The following is a 22,959-nucleotide window of genomic DNA, read 5'->3' as shown; positions in this document are numbered from 1 at the left end:
CTGTTGTGGTACAGTTGCTCATGATATCATTAAGCATGTGTTCATATCTTGCCGTATGAATATGAAAGAAAGAAATGAACTGTATGAAAGTGTCATTGACATCCTCGATGTAGATTGCTTTGTCAACTTGTGGGCAAACGATGATGACATTATGATTACATTTCTACTTGGTGGTCTTCCAGAATGTGCTGCTGACATTGATTTTGATATCTGGTGCAAAATAATGTTCCTGGCTGCTGATTTTATTTATAAATGCAAACATCTATTTGTGTAATATCTTGTCTAACACCTGTACATTAAACGTGTCATAACCATAACTAAACTGTACCCTTGTAATCTTCAATTGTGGAGGAAATAAAGACTATCTATCTATCTATGTTGCGTAAGTGAAAGTAGAATGTTCTGCACTAGTTAAAAACGTGGCAATCAATAGAGAGATTGCTTTCCAGAATAATGCTCAGATTTCTCACATTTTGGACATTGGCATTTCAGACTGGCCAATACGCACTGTCGTCACTCCATCAGTCAAACGTTTAGACTGTGTTCCACTGAGAAGAGCTTTAGTCTTGTTGCCATTCAGCTGTAACTTATGATATGTCATCCCAAATTTGATGTTATCTGTACATTGTTGTAAATCCGAGAGGGCTTCACTAGTATCCCGAGGTAGGAAGACTAGGAGAGTCATCTGCATATAGCAGTGGTGATTGACGTCGGTAGAAGTGATAGACTTTCCTAAATCAGACGTATGTTGTGCCCTTAAACGCACAATCGTATAGAGCGTAAACAGAACAGGACCCAAAACAGATAATGATATGAGTTATATAAGCGTAAGTCTCAAGCCATATGTGTGAGTTGGAAGTTTTGTCCATTATGAGTGTCGACTTAGTGTTGGAGAAAGTATGACGTTATCCACACGTGATACGTTCCTACGACGTGGCGACCTTCAGGGGGATATCAAAACAAAATAGTGGACTTTTATTGTCAGGTGATAACTACCTCAAGGCTGACCTTGAAGCGTGATGTTACTGAAAAATGAATAACTTTATTATTTTGATTTATACCTAACGTAGGATACAATACAATTTAAGTATTAAGTATTGCTATCAAAGGTTCTTGGCACAGTTACATCCACCGTCCTGTAACTCGAGCCAAACATGAAGTATCATTTCCTGGTGCTTCATATTTGATGGAAGTCGCTTGCCAGCATTGAAATAAATAATCTTCAACTTGTCTGTCTTCCTTTCCTCATCCAGGAACTAGATCATCTTGCTCTTGTATAGTTACTTAGTCAGACTAAGTAAACTTAGGCTCAGTATTATTACTTAGACTGGTTACTATAAGTGTACTTTTTCATAGATCAACTTTATTCCCTTTGATAATAATTTGATCTTAGATTACACCTAGTCTGTTCATGAGTCACTGACTGGCTAACTTACAATAATGGTAAGTTGTATTTAGTTTTATTGTGTCTTGCATCATGTACAGTACATCCCTTATAAGCTCGCAGCTTCTTAACTAGATGAAAGGCGAGAGCACATATGTTTCCATCATTAATCAAATCTGAATCTGAATCTAAACTCCTTCAGATCACATTTAGATCCGGGTTACAATTGATCTTCAGTAACCCATGCTTGTCGTAAGAGGCGACTAACGGGACGGGGTGGTCAGGCACGCTGACTTGGTTGACACATGTCATCGTATCCCAATTGCGTAGATTGATGCTCAAGATGTTGATCACTGGGTTGTTCGGTCAAGACTCGATTATTTACAGACCGCCGCCATATAGCTGGAATATTGCTGAAGGCGGCGTAAAACTAAACTCACTCACTCACTCAGATCACTATTTGAACTCACTCCATTTCTTACTTCGGAACACAGGTGTGTAATCCCTTTAAAACACAACCTCACAAAATAACACAAGAAAGGAATTTTACGGGAGACCCGAAGGAACAGACCCCAGATAATGATTCATTCTTTCAAATATATTCTTTATCAACAAGTACCTGTTGACAAACGCAAATTGTTTCTTGAGCTACGTGTTCACAAATCAGTATTGTGGTGAACCGAATGAGAGGAAAGAAAGAACAGAGCACATTCTAGTGGCACGCAACCGAAACAAGATTTGAGTTATCCCCCTTTTGTTGTGGTTGCACCACGCAGACGAAAGTCGGAAAGACACATTTCAGCCTTGGAGAAATAGCGTTCTTTTGCAAGTTTGTGTCAACAGTTGGTTATACCTCACAGGTAAACGGAAGGAGTAGGCTTTATCTCCTAGATGATATCCTTACCTTGTCAGCTTGCTGATGGGGTTAACCTCTTTGGTCATGTAGACAAGGTGTCAGACTTCAGATCAGAAGGTCCATGGTTCGAATCCCAGCAGGGGACTCGGAAATTTTATGGCCGCTACATTTGCAACCTATTTTCAGAGTTGACCATTTACAACTAACTATTACCACACTATAAAAGCTGCAAATGAAAATGTTTGTCTGTGTTATTTAATTTTAGGAGATAGTAACTTAAAAACATACAGAACCGTAACCTAGATTGATGGATAGCCATGATTTGTGGATAATCAATTATCATGCTCTCTCGTAAATTAAGTCTCGTATGACGTCACAAAGCTGTACTTTTGATGTACAATCAATGCCATGCCTTGCTGACAAAAATGTTCCGAATCTCTGCATTACACATAAGGACACTAAATCTAATTGTCAAGCACTGAGATAAATAGCCAAAAATCACTAATACCACTAATACCAAATTTTATTTTTACAAAATGTCAAGTTAAAAAGATACCATTAGCACCAACCTTCTCATATCTTGTCGTCTGCAATGGGCTGTCCTACATAGTGATATATAGTAACCGAAACATAGTCCACGAAACAAGGTGACGTCATATTTTGTGCGAATGGGTGATGATTGCTAATGGCTTCTGTATAAAAACGTTTCATTCACGAGTGGAATATTATTAGATATTTTCAAGTTGCTGAATCAGTGAATAAAATAATCAGTGAGCATACAAATTGAAATCGCGCATTTAACATATGATTTTCAGCGTACTTCCCTTATAGCCATGAATCAAGGTTACGCGAGTGTACATAATAATGGCTATATCGAAACACTACAACCATTCCAGGATCCTTCTTCCCAAGTGTCTGTTGTTCGCCAACCTGGCTTTCTGCCACAGAAAACGTCCTCAAAAGGAAGCTGACACCATTCAAAGTTACAAGTTCACAAGGTATTGTCATGATTAGGGTGTGTCAAGTATGATCACAACTTTCTTTCACCATGATCACACATGAAATGAATGCTAACCAATGTCTGCAGTTGTTTGCATGGTAGCAAATAATCTCATGCAGGATTTTCCCCAATGCAATTTGTATGCTAATATAAATCAAAAATGAATGCAAATAGTTTCACTTGGGAGGCAAAAAAACATGGTTGTTTGAATCATTAAGTTTATCAAAATTGTAGGTATTATGTTACAAATAACTGACATTTTGTTGTTAACAAAATATACTTGTGTATGAATAGGCCATCTTTAGTGATGATAAATTGGCTTCCACATTTACAGACATATATCATCATCACCCCCTAGCCATAAATTATGAACGGTCCCTAATTCAATACTGGGGAATGTTTAGTTCTAATCAGGTGTTTCCCTGTTTCAGTAAGACATGGATGAAGACGTAGCTCTGGGCAGGCTGGTGGCTCTGCGGAGACAGAGACCAGCCTTTGCTCGTATGATCTCCTGGGAAATCAGACCCCATGAAGCAGCTGGTGGAACAGCATGTGACCAGGCAACAAGTTCCGACAGTGATGGAGATGCTTGTTCGGGAAGTGAAACAAAGGGAGATAACTCTAATGACAGCGATGAATCCGAGTATTTTTCTGCTGAAGAGAGATCAAGTTTATGTGACAGTGATACTGAACCCCTGAATCAGTCAGGAGATTATTGTTCTGTAGGTGAAGCAGCTTCTGTTGCTTCTGACTGTACAAACAGTGTGTTTGACAGTGTCGACACAATTTCAAACCAAACTCAGATGGGAAGAACTCGAGCTCCAAGTAAGAAGCAGAAAAAGAGACAGAAAGATAGATTAAAAAAGCAGTCAGTCACATATGTTGACTATGATGCCCCATTTAGAAATGTTGACAATATAGACTTTGAATTTGCAGACCTTGTTGGTGATTCTTTTGTCAACTCACGTCCCAACATCCGAAATGTTCCGACGTTGTTTGAGTTGTGTCTTCGTTCAGTTTCAACCAAGCGTTCAAATCAGAAACGACAATCGACAAGCAGCATGCCTCGACCAATGAAACATGTTTTGTATGAGAGAAGGAGAGACCAGGCCTTTACAAGCATTCAGTTGTCATGGCTGTATCGCCTGCTTGGCTTTATTGAAAAACGGAATCCACCTTGTGCATGCAAGTTAAAGGCTCGAAACATTTGGAATGATGAATACTACAATGACGATGATTACATTGGTGGAGAAGTCACATCAATACTCCCATATTCTTATGTTAAAAAGGATAAGAGCTCTAGATATGCAAGTATCATGTGGTGCCCAAAATTTTACCAATTATCAGGTGGGTTCACAATGTTTGATAGCTGACAGATGAAATGTCCTACATTTGTTCATACTGTTTTGTGATTTAACTTTTGTCTGTGTATGTTTGCCAAGAAATATGTTCCTGAAAAATTATCTTCCATGAAACAAATGATTAAGGTCCTTGCATGTTTTTCAAATATGTGTTTATACCAGTGATAATTTTGGTTTATCTGGAACATGCGGAAATAGGTATCATATATTTCTTTCATCTGCAGAAAAATCTTCAGCAGGTTTCGGTAGAGAAAGGTAACCTCTGTATTTGATGATGTATTCATATTCATGTATATGATATATATTGGTGTCACGATTGTGATTATCATTGTTGTTGACAGTGATGGCAAGTGTTATAGAGTTCATGCTACCTCAGCATATTTCTGCTGGCCGTCTACGTCACTCATCCCGAGACTGCAGCTCAGAGTCGCAGCTCATCCAGAAAACCACTGATGCCATGGTCTACTCTGTCAAGAAAATTCTCCAGGAAAGGTAAATTTGGAATTGTTTCACCATGTGAGTGAATATTTGTTTATGTAATAATTGTAAGTGGCAAGGTTTAGTGAATGGATGACAAAAGCAGGTATACATTGAGATGTCAGTTTCATAATGCCTATCGGTATCTATAGTAAGGGGAAGGGACGCGGAAGAGGTTGTGACAACAGTTAATAGAGCAGGGCACTTAAGCAGTTATCCTGATTAGACTGCCATTAGCACAGCCAAGTGTTCGGCTGTCATGCCCTGTTTGGTGAGGTACTGGGAGGGTTCCGGTTTGAAAGTTACAACCTGGCCACGCAGCTGCCCCGTAATGATGTTACCATGACGAGAGTTAAGCTCTTTCCGCTTCGAGGGCGCGGATGCATGAGCTGAGGCAACATCTGCGACCAAATGATGGTTGTAGCTATGTGTTATTGTTTCAGATACCCAGCCGTGGTTGATGTCTTCTATGCTGAGGCACTGTGCTATGTGTTATTGTTTCAGATACCCAGCCATGGTTGATGTATTCTATGATTAGGCACTGTGCTATGTGTGATTGTTTCAGATACCCAGGCGTGGTTGATGTGTTTTTTGATGAGGCACTGTGCTATGTGTTATTGTTTCAGATACCCAGCCGTGGTTGATGTGTTTTTTGATGAGGCACTGTGCTATGTGTTATTGTTTCAGATACCCAGCCGTGGTTGATGTCTTCTATGATGAGGCACTGTGCTATGTGTTATTGTTTCAGATACCCAGGCATGGTTGATGTATTCTTTGATAACGCACTGTGCTATGTGTTATTGTTTCAGATACCCAGCCGTGGTTGATGTCTTCTATGATGAGGCACTGTGCTGTGTGTTATTGTTTCAGATAACTAGGCATGGTATTATGTGTTCTTTGATGAGGCACTGTGCTATGTGTTATTGTTTCAGATACCCAGGCGTGGTTGATGTATTCTTTGATGAGGCACTGTGCTATGTGTTATTGTTTCAGATACCCAGCCGTGGTTGATGTATTCTTTGATAACGCACTGTGCTATGTGTTATTGTTTCAGATACCCAGGCGTGGTTGATGTATTCTTTGATAACGCACTGTGCTATGTGTTATTGTTTCAGATACCCAGGCGTGGTTGATGTGTTTTTTGATGAGGCACTGCCATATGTGTTCTGGGCTCGAGGAAACATACAGTTTGCTGCAGAATGTTTTGTCAGACTTGCTCAGACAAGGGAAGGTATTTTATTCAAATTGTACTGATTGACTTTGCAGTAAGTCAGTTTATCTTCTCACCATATTATTGAGTCTGGTTGTCTGAGAACCAGTTGTTGTCTGCTTACCACAATGCCTATTTGCCTTGTTCAATGTCATACCAGTTAATGACTTCAACCACTAGTCCAAAGCCTCATATTTGTTTTATGGATTTGCTGGCCTAAACAAGATTGAAAATTGGACAATCTTTTTAAGGTCATGCAGCAATGGAAATGTGTTTATTACATCACAGAATTGCTTAAAATATTTGGCAATGATTGAAACAAGAACCATTGAGACAAAACGTTTTGTTATTTTCATCTTTCAACTCAATAAAACCCAATAATCTCAATGGGCCCTGCTCTCCAGCTGTTCAAAAGCTGTGTTAAACCCAACTCACTCACTCATTCATTCACTTACCTGTGTTATCTTGGCCTTTATCCCATATTAAGTATAACAGCTGCCACACTGTGGTGAAATACCGTGGGAAAAAGTGTTAAACCCAACCACAGTCACGTTCACCTCCCTAGCTTATGAAAGAGATGAACATATTTGTTGCAGTGTTCTCTTCAACTCATCCATCCAGACCTATGTTGTTGAGTGAAGCAGCAAGAATCTATGCTCAGAATGATGAGCCACAGAAAGCGTCTCGACTCTACATAGAAGCCTCTGATATCATTATGGCAAAGTCTAGGACCATGAAACTTGAGAAAAATACCCTCCTTCAGCAGATGTCATTGATTGCCAGTGTACATGACCAAGGGTAAAATTTCTTGATAGTTATGATCAATGACCAGTGTTTACGACTTCTTGGAAGCTGACTTTGATGGCCAATGTGCATGTTGAATGGAGGACTTCTCGACAGTTGACATTGATGGAAACTTAACCTGACCAAGGGTAAGACGTCTTGACAATAGGCATTGATGGCAAGTGTATATGGCCAAGGGTAAGACTTCTTGACAGTAGACATTGATGGCAAGTGTACCTAACCAAGGGCAAGACTTCTTGACAGTAGGCATTGATGGCCAGTGTATATGGCCAAGGGCAAGACTTCTTGACAGCTGACATTGATGGCCAGTGTACTTGACCAAGGGTAATACTTCTTGACAGTAGGCAATGATGGCAAGTGTATATGACCAAGGGTAAGACTTCTTGACAGTTGACATTGATGGCCAGTGTATATGGCCAAGGGTAAGACTTCTTGACAGTAGACATTGATGGCAAGTGTACCTAACCAAGGGCAAGACTTCTTGACAGTAGGCATTGATGGCCAGTGTATATGGCCAAGGGCAAGACTTCTTGACAGCTGACATTGATGGCCAGTGTACTTGACCAAGGGTAATACTTCTTGACAGTAGGCAATGATGGCAAGTGTATATGACCAAGGGCAAGACTTCTTGACAGTAGGCATTGATGGCAAGTGTATATGACCAAGGGCAAGACTTCTTGACAGTAGGCATTGATGGCCAGTGTACCTGACCAAAGGTAAGACTTCTTGACAGTAGGCATTGATTTGGGATATGATGACATGTGTCAACCAAGTCAGAGATCCTGACCACCCGAACCCATTAGTCGCCTCTTACGATAAGCATGGGTTACTGAACATCAAGTGTATGGTATTGAAATCACCAGTGAAATATTCATGTTGAAAGTTATTAAGGTTTGCTCTGCTGATGTCTGAACTGAACTGAACTGAACTATATTTAAGGTCTAACAGGCAGCTTGGGTTATCTGGGGTAATAATATGCTGTTCCTTGATTGTTAGCGCTATGAGCATACCTAGTGTGGAGCTTGGCGCTATATAAATGGACACATTATTATTATTATTATTATTAAAAGGATCGTTCATAGTTTATGGCTAGGGGGGTGATAATGATTTTTAAGGAGAAGCATGCACAATGTGAATGACCCCCCTAAAATGTATGTACAAAGTAAATGACCCCCCTGCATGTCATGTACAAAATCAACGACCACCCCCTCCCTCTTCCCATAATTTTTAAGCATAAATTTTAAATATTTTTATGTACAAAATTGTTTACCCCCAAGTATATGTGTACAAAGTTGATGACCCCCTACTACATGTGTACAAAATTGATGACCCCTTACTACATGTATACACAATTGATGACCCCCTACTACATGTGTACACAATTGATGACCCCCTACTACATGTGTACACAATTGATGACTCCCTACTACATGTGTACAAAATTGATGACCCCCTACTACATGTGTACACAATTGATGACCCCCTACTACATGTGTACAAAATTGATGACCCCCTACTACATGTGTACACAATTGATGACCCCTACTACATGTGTACAAAATTGATGACCCTACTACATGTGTACAAAATTGATGACCCCTTACTACATGTGTACAAAATTGATGACCTCCTTCTACATGTGTACAAAACTGATGACCCCCTACTACATGTGTACAAAACTGATGACCCCCTACTACATATGTACAAAATTAATGACCCTACTACATGTGTACAAAATTGATGACCCCTTACTACATGTGTACAAAATTGATGACCCCCTACTACATGTGTACAAAACTGATGACCCCCTACTACATATGTACAAAATTAATGACCCTACTACATGTGTACAAAATTGATGACCCCTTACTACATGTGTACAAAATTGATGACCCTACTACATGTGTACAAAATTGATGACCCCTTACTACATGTGTACAAAATTGATGACCCCCTTCTACATGTGTACAAAACTGATGACCCCCTACTACATGTGTACAAAACTGATGACCCCCTACTACATATGTACAAAATTAATGACCCTACTACATGTGTACAAAATTGATGACCCCTTACTACATGTGTACAAAATTGATGACCCCCTACTACATGTGTACAAAATTGATGACCCCCTACTACATGTGTACAAAACTGATGACCCCTACTACATGTGTTCAAGTGTACAAAACATGATGACCCCCTACTACATGATACACCCCCTACTACATGTGTGTGTACAACAAAAATGATGACCCCTGACCCCCTACTACATGTGTACAAAATTGATGACCCCTTACTACATGTTTACAAAATTGATGACCCCCTACTACATGTGTACAAAACTGATGACCCCCTACTACATGCGTACAAAACTGATGACCCCCTACTACCTATGTACAAAACTGATGACCCCCTACTACATGTGTACACAATTGATGACCCCCTACTACATGTTTACAAAATTGATGACCCGCGTACATCCTCAGAACAAAATGGTGACCCCCTTAAAATCATCATGGAGGCCATTTCTGTTATCCCTCACTGTGATATTGCTGGAATATTCCTAAGGGCAACATAAAACCATCCCCTCTCATTTTCAGTCTGATGACACCAGAGAAAGCCAGATTGGCAGCTGGGGCCTGGGCTGCTGCCATCAAGTGCCTGCATCCTACATGTCCATGGAGCTCTGGGGTCCAAGCTGTGGACTCTTTCCTGTGTTTTCATGCAGGAACTGCGCAAGGTGGGACTGAGCTGATTGTGCTTTCAGGAAAGAATGTGAAGAATGTAATTTTCAACATTGTTAAAGGAAGACAAAATAAAATCATAGTCATTGATCAGTAACAATAGTGGTGGACGTATAGTTGGAATGCAACTAAAGGACTGAGTCACGGTACACAGACAGCAAATTCGAGATCCTTATGTGCCATGTATAAATGTCAGCAAACACATTGATTAATGCGGGAATGGCCAGTTTACTATCTTTCCATTGTATCAATTATTTAACAATGATAAACAATTACACATGGAAAAAGAACAAATGTTCATAAGACTGTTTAAACCTAAGCCTATTTCAAAAGTATGAGTATATAACCTTCCCAATGTAGCTCCATGTGTATTTGTGTGCTGAAACCATAATGCATATACGTCCACCACTATTGTTACTAACTATGATGTCAAAAATATGATGACATCACAAACGTAACCTTACTGTCACCTAAGACTACATTTTACGTCTCCCACTATTGTCACTAACTCTAAGGTCATATGCATGATAATGACATAGATACTACCGTTATGCATCGCCTATGATGACACTTCGTTTTCATGCACACCTTGGAAGAGCCTCTTAACGGCAAGATCTTGTGCAAATAAAGGATATTTATGTAGCACTATAGTCCATCCCATCTACATACATGCTCAAAGCATTTTGTTTTCCCTTGATCATTGGATGTCAATCTCAACAGCGAATTCATATTTTCAATCTCAACTCTCTGGGGATCACACAACTCAGCCACTAGGTGCACCAAGATAATGTGGCTTTCCCATCCTTACAGGTACCCATTCACAGCTGGGTGAACTGGGACACATAGTATTAGATGGATAATGAATTTAACAATGTGGCAAAATGTAAGATTATTCTTACTAAATTATTCAATTAATTATGCTTAATTGACCAGGTGAAATAAGCTGAAGTGAACTGAGATTTAATATCACAAGACTGTTAAACTTGTACAGCAGCATGAACTAGTTCAGACTAATGCTGATTTTATTGTGATATCCTACTTCACTGAGTGGCCTTTAGAAGCTGGTATGATGAACAGGAACAATCATTTATGGATAGACAAATTCTTTATTGCAATGGATGCATGGTTTCGGTGAAGATGTTAACATCAGTATCAAGCAAGTGATACACAACATGTTGGAGGTGAGGTGAAATGGGGTTTAACATCGTACTTGAGAATATTTCACTCACATGACAACATGCATGGATGTGTATGTGTATGAGTGGCTGCTTGTACTGGTCCAGACTTAAGCTGGTTTTATAGTTTTTATAGTGCTAGCTCACTGAGATATATGCCGCAGTTAAGCATGAATACCCCACTCAGACACATTATACTGACCCCGAGCCGACTAGTCCTTGTTGTACCCATTAATTAAGCACCAGACAGGGACCAACAAGTACCATATTTTAACGACTTCTTGGTATGGCGTGGCCGGGGATTGAACCCACGACCTTCCGCTCTCCGGGTGGATGCTCTAACCACTACCCCCTGCAGGCGGTCCAACATTTTGGACAAGAAGAATATATACATGAAGGATATAAGAGTTAGTTACCTAGGTTGATGTAGTAGGTGATGACGTTACTAATAGTTGTTGTGATAACAGATAATGGATATGAAGCTAGATGGACAAAGTGTAGGGCCTCAACATGATTGACCTTGAATAGATGATGGTAAGCCGTAGGGATATGATAACCTTGATCTCTGTCAGGTTGTGTCATTTGATGTTGATTGCCTCTAAGAGTTTCCTTATGTTGTAGTGTGACTGATTTGTAAAATATTTGGTGTCTGGGATCATCAATAGTATTTTTTATCCACTTTCCTGAACCAGCATATGGGGGTGATGGGTGAGGGGAGGTGGTGTTTTTTCTGTCCACAGAGTGTTCAGGATTGTCTGGAGGGATTTGTGTCACTGTCTACTGACTGTTGCTTCTGTCCACAGAGAATGTTCCGGATTATCTGGAGGGATTTGTATCACTGTCCATTGACTGTTGCTTCTGTCCACAGCAAATATTCAGGATTACCTTGAGAAATCTGTGAAGCTGATAGAGAGTTTAGTTGGGCAGTCTGGGATTTTCCTGCTTCATCTGGCCATGGTGAAGGCTCTACTGGGTTCAGCTCGAGAATCTTACAGGGCCTTCTCTTCTGCCCTTACAAGGTATTTCAATATGCCAATGTAGGAAATATATTTGCAAAAGTGAATGGAATAATTTTAAATCTTTGAGTAGTCTCTGGTATCACAGGAATTCGAAATTTAGATAATATCTATTAAATGCCCCTCTTTATGTATATAAGAATGTGAACAAAATCATGTATGTAACATATTGCATGTATATTGTGTTCTTTTTCAATGAAAACACTTCAAAGCCATCAGAGAGTTACTAAATACAATAGTTTCCACCTTTCCTTAAAGGTCACATGCAACGTAAAACACAACTTTGCAGATTCTGATACCTTTCAGTATGGACTTACCAAAACAAATCGTCAAAAATGCAAATTCAACTTATAAAGTTGAAAAATAATGCGATGAAAAAAACCGCTCGAAATCGGAGTTCAAACGTTTCACTAATTTTCCCCCGACTTTTCGGGGGAAAACTGGTTTCAACAGCTGGTCTTCGCTCATAGCACGTGCGCAGTGAAATAGGTTCACCCAGCTTGGAAGCGGGTTGTCCGGTGAATACTCGGTGAAGGCTTTGGTGTGAGCTATTTTTCTAATGTTTTGTTGATATCTCACAAGTGCGAGCTTTTTATATGTTATGACAGTAAATTAACTGTTTACAGTGAAGCCCCGTTAGTCCGGACTCCGATAATCCGGATGTCTCGCCTACCGGACGATTTTGTTACCAATCTATGCCTATATAATTTGCCTCGATAATCCAGAAATTCGGTTTCCAGAAAGGGCGGTAAGTAGCTGTCACCAATCAGTAAAATAAACAGTAAATTGCTTCACAGTCCGGACGCTGTAAGTCGTGTTCACGAACCGTAACAACACCTCCCGGCGATGTTTACTTAATTAACTGGCCAACTGTGTTGTTGTTTTAATTAGACATTAAAAGCTCCCGACTGAAGATGCTGTACATTTACACTTTGATTGACGCCACAATACAAAGGCGTGGATGACAAGTGAGCTGTTTTGTGATTGGTTAATGTCACTCGGATGTCACTCGGTAAAATTATTGATGTGATGAATTAAGCTTTACATTAAATGCTTATTTGTTTTATCCAGATTCGTGTCGTTTTTGTAATAGTTAGGGAAGCAACTTGGGTCTTGATTCAGTAGTCCGGACTATATTCGCAATCCGGACAAATTTACTGAGAAACGCAACCGTCCGGATTAATGAGGCTTCACTGTATATAATTTCATTTGTCTATTTCACCACACGTTCGTTCATTTGTCTATTTCACCACACGTCATTATTTAGCGTTGACAGAATTTCTAACTGTGATATAGATATGTCGTTGTCACAGACAAAACTCAGTGTCTTGTTTTATTGACACCTGTGTGTATGCCTGCCTGTCTGTCTGCTAATGACAATATTCAATACACAGCTGCTATCACTGACCACATGCAATTTGAACTTAACACCAATCAGGCTATACACCATAAACAAAATGCATTGATTTATGGCCCGAGTTCGGTGTCTGTCACATTATGTAATTACACAGACAGGCAGGTGTGATACTTGAACACATGACATGTTATGATGTCTGTTGATTGCAAAAAAGACAAGTGTTATACAGATTTGAATTAATGATCACAAAGGCCATGAGCTAATGAATTAGATTTACACTATCATAGTTATGATCTTGACTTTGTTACTGATAACACTATCATAGTATGATCTTGACTTTGTTACTGATAACACATCTCTCTCTCTCTCTCTGATTATTGCAGTACTTCTATACTTTTTATCGTGTATTAATCTTTGACATTTATTTTTTAATGACGGTAATAATTTAACTACAAATTTTTGTCCAAAGCTTTACTAAAACTGCAAAACGATTCATGACTAATTAATGCAATTTGAATGTATTGTGCTGTATTTTCAGTGGATTGCTGGAAATACCACAGTCAGTGAAAGGTACCACACGCAAACACAACGCATGGCAGCCAGTTCTTGACCATGTTGCCGAACATGGAACGCCTAAGTTTCTCAAGGTCATATGGAGGACACAGCTTGGTCATCTTCGGATTGTCAATACCAAGTAAGTTAAACATAGTCAACATAATTTTTCAGACACATATGCACAGCCAGATAGTTTTTTAAATCAAGGATTTTGGCCAGAGTTTATTTTACCCAAAACACCTTGCAACATTATCTTTTTATGTGATGCATATTGTTTTTCCTTCTTAGAGACAATTCATTCTTTTTCTGTAGAATCCCATCCCTCCACCAGATGGTTGGTCCCAAGTGAATGAAAACAAAACATATAGATTCTTATTGATATTATTCCATTTCTCATGAAAATCTATTTGGATTTTTTCATTTACCCTATATTTAAAACTTAGTCAGCAAACAAATGTAATTTTACTTATTTCAGTTGGTTTCTCAGTATTTATTGTCAAACATCCATTGACAAATACACTGACATATTGTTCAAACATGTTCATGTTAACATTTAAAAGTTTAACGAGATAATAAGTGCAGTCGGCATAGTGCATGATGACAATATCATGCCTTACCAATCTAGGTGGGGTAGCCTAGTGGTTAATGCATTCGCACATCACGCCGAAGACCCAGGTTCGATTCCCCACATGGTTACATTGTGTGAAAAACATTTCTGGTGTACCCCCACAGTCATATTGCTGAAATAATGCTAAAAGCAGCAGTGAAATGTAACTCACTCACTGCAATCCCATCTTCGAGGCAACATGTTTCAGTCAAATGTCTTATTACCTTTTCTTCTCTTGTGGTATGTACAAACCAGTAGACCCATGAAGATCCAGGTTAGAATTGTTTTTAGCAACCATGCTTGTTGTAAGAGGTTTGCTTTAATTAATAGATCAGTCTACAAAAAGCTAGAACAACCATCCCCTCAGTGTTTTACACTTTGCCAGGTAAGCAACATTCCTGTGATGCTTTCTTTTAGGGATACCTTCGAAGGGGATTATCAAGCTAGGGCAGACCTCAACCTGAGATTGACTGACACTGGCTTCCTAACAGTGGATCTGCAGATGGTGCTGCCCCCTATCAGAGCCCTCAACCTGGATCCATATACAGGGTAAACTTTGAATGTAGATCTGTACACAGGATAAACCTTGACTGTAGATCTCAACACAGGATAAACCTTGTCTGTAGATCCCAACACAGGATAAACTTTGACTGTTGATCTCAATGCAGGATAAACTTGAACTGTAGATCCCAACACAGGGTAAGCATTGACTGTAGATCCCAACACCGGATAAACTTGGACTGTAGATCCCAACACAGGGTAAACTTGGACTGTAGATCCCAACACTGGGTAAACTTGACTGTAGATCCCAACCCAGGATACACTTTGACTGTAGATCCCAACACAGGATAAACTTATACTGTAGATCCCAACACAGGATAAACTTGGACTGTAGATCCCAACACAGGATAAACATTGACTATTGATCTCAACACAGGATAAACTTTGACTGTTGATCTCAATACAGGATAAACTTTGACTGTAGATCCCAACACAGGATAAACTTGGACTGTAGATCCCAACACAGGATAAACATTGACTATTGATCTCAACACAGGATAAACTTTGACTGTTGATCTCAATACAGGATAAACTTTAACTGTAGATCCCAACACAGGATAAACTTGTACTGTAGATCCCAACACAGGATAAACATTGACTATTGATCTCAACACTGGATAAACTTTGACTGTTGATCTCAATACAGGATAAACTTGGACTGTTCATCTCAACACAGGATAAACTTGGACTGTAGATCCCAACACAAGGTAAATTATGACTTTAGATCACAACACAGGGTAAACATTGACTGTAGATCCCAACACAGGGTAAACTTTGACTGTTGATCCCAAAACAGGGTAAGCATTGACTGTAGATCCCAACACAGGATGTACTTGGACTGTAGATCCCAACATAGGGTAAACTTGGACTGTAGATTCTTACACAGGGTAAACTTTTACTGTAGAACCCAACACAGGGTAAACATTGACTGTTTATCCCAACACAGGGTAAACTTTGACTGTAGATCCCAACACAGGGTAAACATTGACTGTTTATCCCAACACAGGGTAAACTTTGACTGTTGATCCCAACTCAAGATAAACTTGGACTGTAGATCCCAACACAGGATAAACTTTGACTGTAGATCCCAACACAGGATAAACTTTGACTGTAGATCCTTCCACAGGATAAACCTGGACTGTAGATCCCAACACAGGGTAAACTTGGACTGTAGATCCTTACACAGGATAAACTAGGACTGTTGATCCCAACAGAGGATATACTTGGACTGTGGATCCTTACACAGGATAAACTTGGACTGTTGATCCCAACAGAGGATATACTTGGACTGTAGATCCCAACTCAAGATAAACTTGGAATGTAGATCCCAACGCAGGGTAAACTTTGACTATAGATCCCACCACAGCTTAAACTTGGACTGTAGATCCTTACACAGGATAAACTTGGACTGTAGATCCTTACACAGGATAAACTTGGACCGTAGATCCTTACACAGGATAAACTTGGAATGTAGATCCCAACACAGGGTAAACTTTGACTGTAGATCCCAGCACAGCTTAAACTTGGACTGTAGATCCTTACACAGGATAAACCTGGACTGTAGATCCAGGAATTATAACTAACTGAGCAGTTGCAATACAACAAGATGGTGAATCAATGTAGCCGGTACATCAGGATCCTGGATCATTGTAGCCATTAGAGCAGGATCCTGGGTCAGTGTTGTCAGTAGAGGAGGATTCTTTATCAATGTAGCTGATACAGCCGGATCCTTGATCAATGTAATCTACCACATCAATGCCCATCCTAACCACACCATCAAATGGGACAAGACCAAAACCATCGTAAAGAACCAGTCAGACTACAAAATTCGTAAACTTTTGGAAGCAGTACACATCAAGAAGATAGCACCCGTCCTCAACAGAGATGAAGGATACTACATTCCCAATGCCTACCATCACTTGATAAAGTAATCAACAATATTTCTTGTGTACATTACCTGTTTCATTCCAACTATGTACATCAACCCCATCCATTGTAGAAACATCCACCTGGCTTCCTATCAGTTGTATAAGCTCTAATTCAGTCCTTGTATGTCACCCTACTGGCTTCCTATCAATTTACTCAATCTCTCATACAAATTTTGGACATCAACCTCATCGATTGTATAAACAACTCATTCCTATCTACTGTAACAACAACTCCTGTATATATTCTCTCAATTTGTTACTCATGTATCACTTGCTTGACAACGACATAAGAACCTATGTCGAAACGTCGCCTCCACAGAATAAAAGAAGTTGTATATCCATAATAATTGTCATTATTCTTGATCAATGTAGCCGGTACAGCAGGATCCTGGATCAGTGTTGTCAGAAGAGGAGGATTGTTTATCAATGTAGCTGATACAGCAGGATCCTGGATCACTGTAGCCATTCCAGCAGAATCCTGGATCAGTGTTGTCAGTAGAGGAGGATTGTTTATCAATGTAGCTGATACAGCAGGATCCTGGATCACTGTAGCCATTCCAGCAGGATCCTGGATCAGTGTTGTCAGTAGGGGGGGATTCATTATCAATGTACAGTCTGTTTGAGTCAGAAACGGACCGATGAATTGCAAATTTGATCATTGTACAAAATTGCCACATAAATATAAATAGTACACATGTTTATCATTTACTAATACCCAACAGCTTTCTTATATTTGAAAATTTTCCGGACTCCACCAAAAAAGTTCTTTAAGAAACTATCATCATTGAAAACGCAAAAGTTGTTATCTGTCGTGGCGGGGTGAAACCGCAGAAACGGAACAGCCAGTCATGGCGGGGGACATCTCAAAATCTATTCAGGGAGACCTGTCGGTTCCTCGTCTGTCATAGTGTCATAGTCACGACTTAAAGGGATGACAAGTGGTGCCACAGTTGCCTGTTGTAAGCCATCCCGAGACCAGTAACCTTGTTCAATGACGTTAGCTACCTTGTTGACACAGTTTTGCCAAGTTTCAGTCGTGATTTTGTTATGGGATTCCTCAACCAAAACCTCTACGTCACGTAATCTAAAAGTTGTGTTTGATCTGGCAACATCTCCTTTGACAATACCCCATATCATTTCAATGGGGTTAAGGTCACAGTGATAGGGTGGAAGTCGCAGAATATCGTGACCCTTACTTTTTATGTAACTGTCAACTTTGTAGAAAGGTTCACCTTTGTGGGTTTTTATGATCTCATATAGCTGAGGCTTCGTTGCCTTTGAAGGCCGTGCGATCTGAAATTTGTCGAGCCATGATATCATATCACCTTTTCGACTGTTCGATGTCGGGGCTTTACTGTCGGGGTCCTGCATGCTGTGGTATGGGGCATTGTCCATTACGATAAAAGACTTCTCTGGTAGAGCTGGTACCAACTTGTTTTTAACCCAATGGAGGAAAACCGCACCATTCATCTCGGAATGGTAGTCTCTGTTATCTGTGGACTTTGCCCTGAATACCAAGTCGCAGCCTGGGAGAAAGCGTTTGCTGGAGCAACCAGCATGGAGAATGATTAGTCTCTCTCCTTTCCCTAGAGGCAGCTTTCTATGTGACCCCTTATCAACCCCATCGGGGTACCCACTGACTGCTGGCAGTGTGCGAGGCATTGACCCAGGTCTCGTCCAAGTACACTGGCTCGAACCCTTCCTCGCGCTTCTTCTTTATAACCCTGACACAATTATTTCTCAAGCGAATGATATCAGGGCGTTCACAGATTACTGACCTATACTCCCCCTGAAATTTTCTTATAACGATACCCGAAAGAGTGTAAGAGTCGCCAGAGTGTGTACTTTGATGCTCTGAGGTTGTGTTCTTGCTTCAAATGCTTTTTTTAAAATTTTCAGCGACATGTATTTGTTTTCAGAATAGAGCTTGTTGATAGACTGCCTTACAAGGTTCTTTTGAAAGTTGTCCAAATGTTTTAGTTTGTGTCATTTTGACACGACCCCTACCTGCTTCGCATCACCCTCACAATGTTTGTGTTCCAGAACATTTGTCAGTACCCTTGCTGATACTCCTAAAGCTTTTGCTGCCCGCTTACGGAATATATTAATGGCATAAAATGGTTTGCCCCTTTCGGCTTCAGCACGGAAAAAAAACGTACACTTTAATCATCAACTGTTTCACGTCAGCATTCAACTTCATTTTTCATCAGGCATGTGTATCCCGTGCACGACGAGATAGTGGCTGTTCCGTTTCTGTGGTTTCACCCCGCCGCGACAGATAACAACTTTTGCTGTTTCAATGATGATAGTTTCTTAAAGAACTTTTTTGGTGGAGTCCCGGAAAATTTCAAATATAAGAAAGCTGTTGGGTATTAGTAAATGATAAACATGTGTACTATTTATATTTATGTGGCAATTTTGTACAATGATAAAATTTGCAATTCATCGGTCCATTTCTGCCTCAAACGGACTGTACCTGATACAGCCGGATCCTGGAGTCAGTAGAGCAGGATTCTGGATCACTGGATTCTGGTGCAGCACAATCTGTTATTTCTGTCCTGACCGTGTGTATCCATATACAGAATATGTTCTCAATCATGACAGGTTTCACCTCCACACGTCAGGGTTAACCCACAAGTGGCATTCTCTCCCCTACGTGCAGACACAGGCACAGGCAGCCAACAGAAATGGTAGGTTCTGTTATTTGTTCCGTTGTTTATAATACTGAATGACTTCAAACTAGATATTTATGCTCTTGAAGGTGGTCTTTAAGAAATATATTTTAACATTAATGATATTCTAAATATGGACCATGTCTCGGACATTTTCATTCAAAATATTCTGAAACTAATATATTTTTGTATAGTTAGTAGTAGAACTAAACACATATGTCTAAGGCGCCAGGCTAGTGATCCTGCGAGCTTGAGGTGACGGGATCGAGCCTACCTGAGACCCAAGGGTGTAAAAACCTTGGAGTTAACTTTTGTGCGGACTTTTTCAGTGTTGTCACAACCCTGTGCACTTAAAAGAACCTGCGAATCCGTTGGTAAATGACCAGATGGTGGCCACATGAATACGTGCAAACACCTAGTTGCAGGTACAGAAACGTGCAGTAAACCTGGACAAAGTACTGTGACTACGTGTCCCAGTCCACCCAGCTGTCAATTGGTACCTTGTAAGGATGAGAAAGCCACATGAACTCGGTGCGCCTAGTGGCTGCAACAGTTGTATGATCTAGTGGTGTTCCGATTAATTGAAATAATCGAAGATTGGTCGCAGTGACCAAACGACCAAGCAATCGATCACATTTTCTCATAATCGAACATAAACGATTTTGGAACTACTGTTTTAGTCTTTGAAATACTTGACAATGGAACGTATCTTAGAAGTTGTCAGGGCCTGAAAATGTGTTTAATTCACTTCACTATCTGAAAAGTCATGACTGAATATTTCTCTAAGACTCCAGGAAGTTTATGTTCATGATATATCAGTCATCACTTTAAAGTAGCAAGTTGCATCATGTTATACATATCTGCAATAACAACCTGGATAGGAAAATCTGAAAATTGACGCTAACCAATTTTTTTCGATGATTGTTCGTTGGTAATGAAGCAATCATCAATTGTGAGATTTCAACCAATTCCCAACACTAGTATGATCCCCAGGGAGTTGAGATTGATAATATGAAGTGCCGTTGAGATTGACATCCTATTATCAAAGGAAAAAAAACAAACACCTGTGAGCAGCCTAGCTGGAACTCGGTGCTATATAAGGCTCGTGCCGATTTAGAGAGTTTTTCCCTTTTCAACCTGAGAATGATCTTCCATGTGTCGTAAAATGCGATCGAACAAAGTGCTGATAGTCATCATATTCTTTATTCATCATTAAAGATAACATCAGAGGAATGGCATCAAAATCTTTTATCAGCTGAATTTTCTGTTTAAGAGTTAATTCCAATCTAGCCAACTGAGCGACTGACAAATTGTGACATGACAATTAATTTATAATACAAGTGACACATGTCACTCACCAATTTACCTCACCTACTTAGGCCTAGTGCTTATCCATACTCCTTTTATCAGGCAACATCAATGAGCTTAATGCTGATGGTAATCCACTGTGTTGTTAATACATGTTCAGTCAATCAGCCAATCAACAGGAGAGCCGAGATACCGGATGCCGGTTTAGAGAGCGTTAATTGCTTTACAAACAGTCAATTAGCCGGTCTTTGTTGTGCCAAAATACGGAATAGACTGACGCCGTATTAGAGGGCGTGTAAATGATTCATAAATTAACTAGCTTCTGCCGGGACCAAATTCTAGTGCCGATATTGAGAGCATGCTGGATTGGAGGGCTGCCTGTTTTGAGAGCTTCCACTGTGTATATTTATATATATGTTTCATCAATTTATCATATGTTAGCTCTGACATATTATTCAACTCTACGTTTGAACCAGGTTAGAAATTAGTTTTCAAAATGTATTTCCTGGCACTGTAGACTTCATCTCCTCACAAAACAACTGGACTAATAAAGGTAAAATATGTTTGTTGCCATGAGGGATGTAGACAATAACTAATGAGTGACGGGGAATGACAGATTATCTTTCCCGAGATATATTAATTACGTAATTCTCGAGCCTTGGTGAGAGAATTACATAATTAATATACCGTATATGACCGTCTATAAGCCGAATTTTGAGGAATCTGTCATTCCCCATCACGAGTTGGTTTGCGTTTTTATTACTATTATCAGTTTTCGATCTACAAAAAGTTTAAAATGAAAATATACATATTGCAACTGTTCCATGAAAAACAAATAAATTTTCATTTCTTCTTTAAAAATAAAAAAATGAATAATGATTACATGCCATGTCATCGGTAAAAGATATACATATGCAAAAGTTCAACTTTCTCTGGTAATTACTGGTAAACAATTTCTGAGATGGTGTTTACAGAGCATTTGGAGAGACTTTAAGGGGAAATGGCTTAATACTGGCTATAATTAGTTATGGGAAGGAGGATGCAGGGTAGACCCCAGGGAGGTTACACATTATGGTTAATGTTGATTGGCTGTTTCAGAAAATATAACAGCCAATCAACGCATTGGGATATGGGGATTGCCCACATCACGGGTTTCCTTACAGAGTTTGCTGTTTTTGTGGAACAATTGAAAGATTGTATATTTTATGGAACATTAGAAACATTATTCCATTAGGCTTGAGGCCATCGCAAATTGCTGCAAAATTGCTGATGCTCTGTAAGTAATATTCACTCACTCACTCATGCTCAAAGTTGATATTTTGTGTACCAATTTGAAACATCATGTACATTAAAACAGTCGTACAATAATACTGGTAATCTTTCCTGCAGATTTTTAAACATTGTGGAAATAGGCGATAAATTCATTTCATAAGAAAGTAAGAAAGTTTATGGATAACAACTTCTTTATTATATATGATGCGACGTTTCGGTATGGATTCTTATACCGTTGTCAAGCAAGAGTGAAGTACTACAGCACAGAACAGACTTATATACATGAACAGGGATTAAGTAATAACAACATGTAGGAATGAATCAGGGGGATTAACAACAACAACAAGGCACGGTGGCAATAATGTAGTGACAATAGGAAGCCAATGGTGGTGGGGGTAGAAACAAAATATACATGCTGATGAGATTAATTAACAATGATAGCTGAAGTGCTCTGATCTGTTGTTTTTATCAGATCATTGTATGCAGACGGGATGAGATATCCCTGGTCTCTGTTGATTGAGGGCTTGTGTCTCCGGATTTGAACTGCTTCTGCAAATTTCCTTTTGGTGAAGTCCTGGTGGTTTTTGGATAATATCTCCACATTGTCCCAAATTATGTTGTGATTGGGGCAGTTGATGATGTGGTCTGATATTGCCGATTTTCTCTCAGATT

At 39.6% G+C, this 22,959-nt stretch overlaps 2 protein-coding genes across 2 annotated transcripts in view; both read left to right on the top strand.

The window, feature by feature from the left end:
- The first annotated feature begins 2,163 nt into the window (after positions 1 to 2,163).
- Positions 2,164 to 22,959, top strand: part of LOC124270783 — an 88,747-nt gene continuing 67,951 nt past the window's right edge. Inside the window, exon 1 of the mRNA XM_046705842.1 lies at positions 2,164 to 2,244. The gene's annotated coding sequence lies outside the window, so the exon portion shown is untranslated. The remainder of the gene's footprint in view (positions 2,245 to 22,959) is intronic.
- LOC124270860 overlaps positions 3,218 to 22,959 on the top strand; it is a 35,414-nt gene continuing 15,672 nt past the window's right edge. Inside the window, exons 1-10 of the mRNA XM_046705923.1 lie at positions 3,218 to 3,238; positions 3,672 to 4,587; positions 4,943 to 5,093; positions 6,194 to 6,309; positions 6,885 to 7,086; positions 9,693 to 9,832; positions 11,880 to 12,030; positions 13,923 to 14,078; positions 14,964 to 15,095; positions 19,640 to 19,725. Of these exons, the coding sequence (XP_046561879.1) occupies positions 3,678 to 4,587; positions 4,943 to 5,093; positions 6,194 to 6,309; positions 6,885 to 7,086; positions 9,693 to 9,832; positions 11,880 to 12,030; positions 13,923 to 14,078; positions 14,964 to 15,095; positions 19,640 to 19,725 (2,044 nt within the window). The 5' untranslated portion in view covers positions 3,218 to 3,238; positions 3,672 to 3,677. The remainder of the gene's footprint in view (positions 3,239 to 3,671; positions 4,588 to 4,942; positions 5,094 to 6,193; positions 6,310 to 6,884; positions 7,087 to 9,692; positions 9,833 to 11,879; positions 12,031 to 13,922; positions 14,079 to 14,963; positions 15,096 to 19,639; positions 19,726 to 22,959) is intronic.

The sequence above is a fragment of the Haliotis rubra genome, unplaced genomic scaffold, assembly GCF_003918875.1.
Source record: "Haliotis rubra isolate DU_JTF1 unplaced genomic scaffold, ASM391887v1 Scf1020, whole genome shotgun sequence".
NCBI lineage: Eukaryota > Metazoa > Mollusca > Gastropoda > Lepetellida > Haliotidae > Haliotis > Haliotis rubra.
Note: the sequence above shows the minus strand (reverse complement) of the source record. Positions and strands in the feature narration are given on the sequence as shown.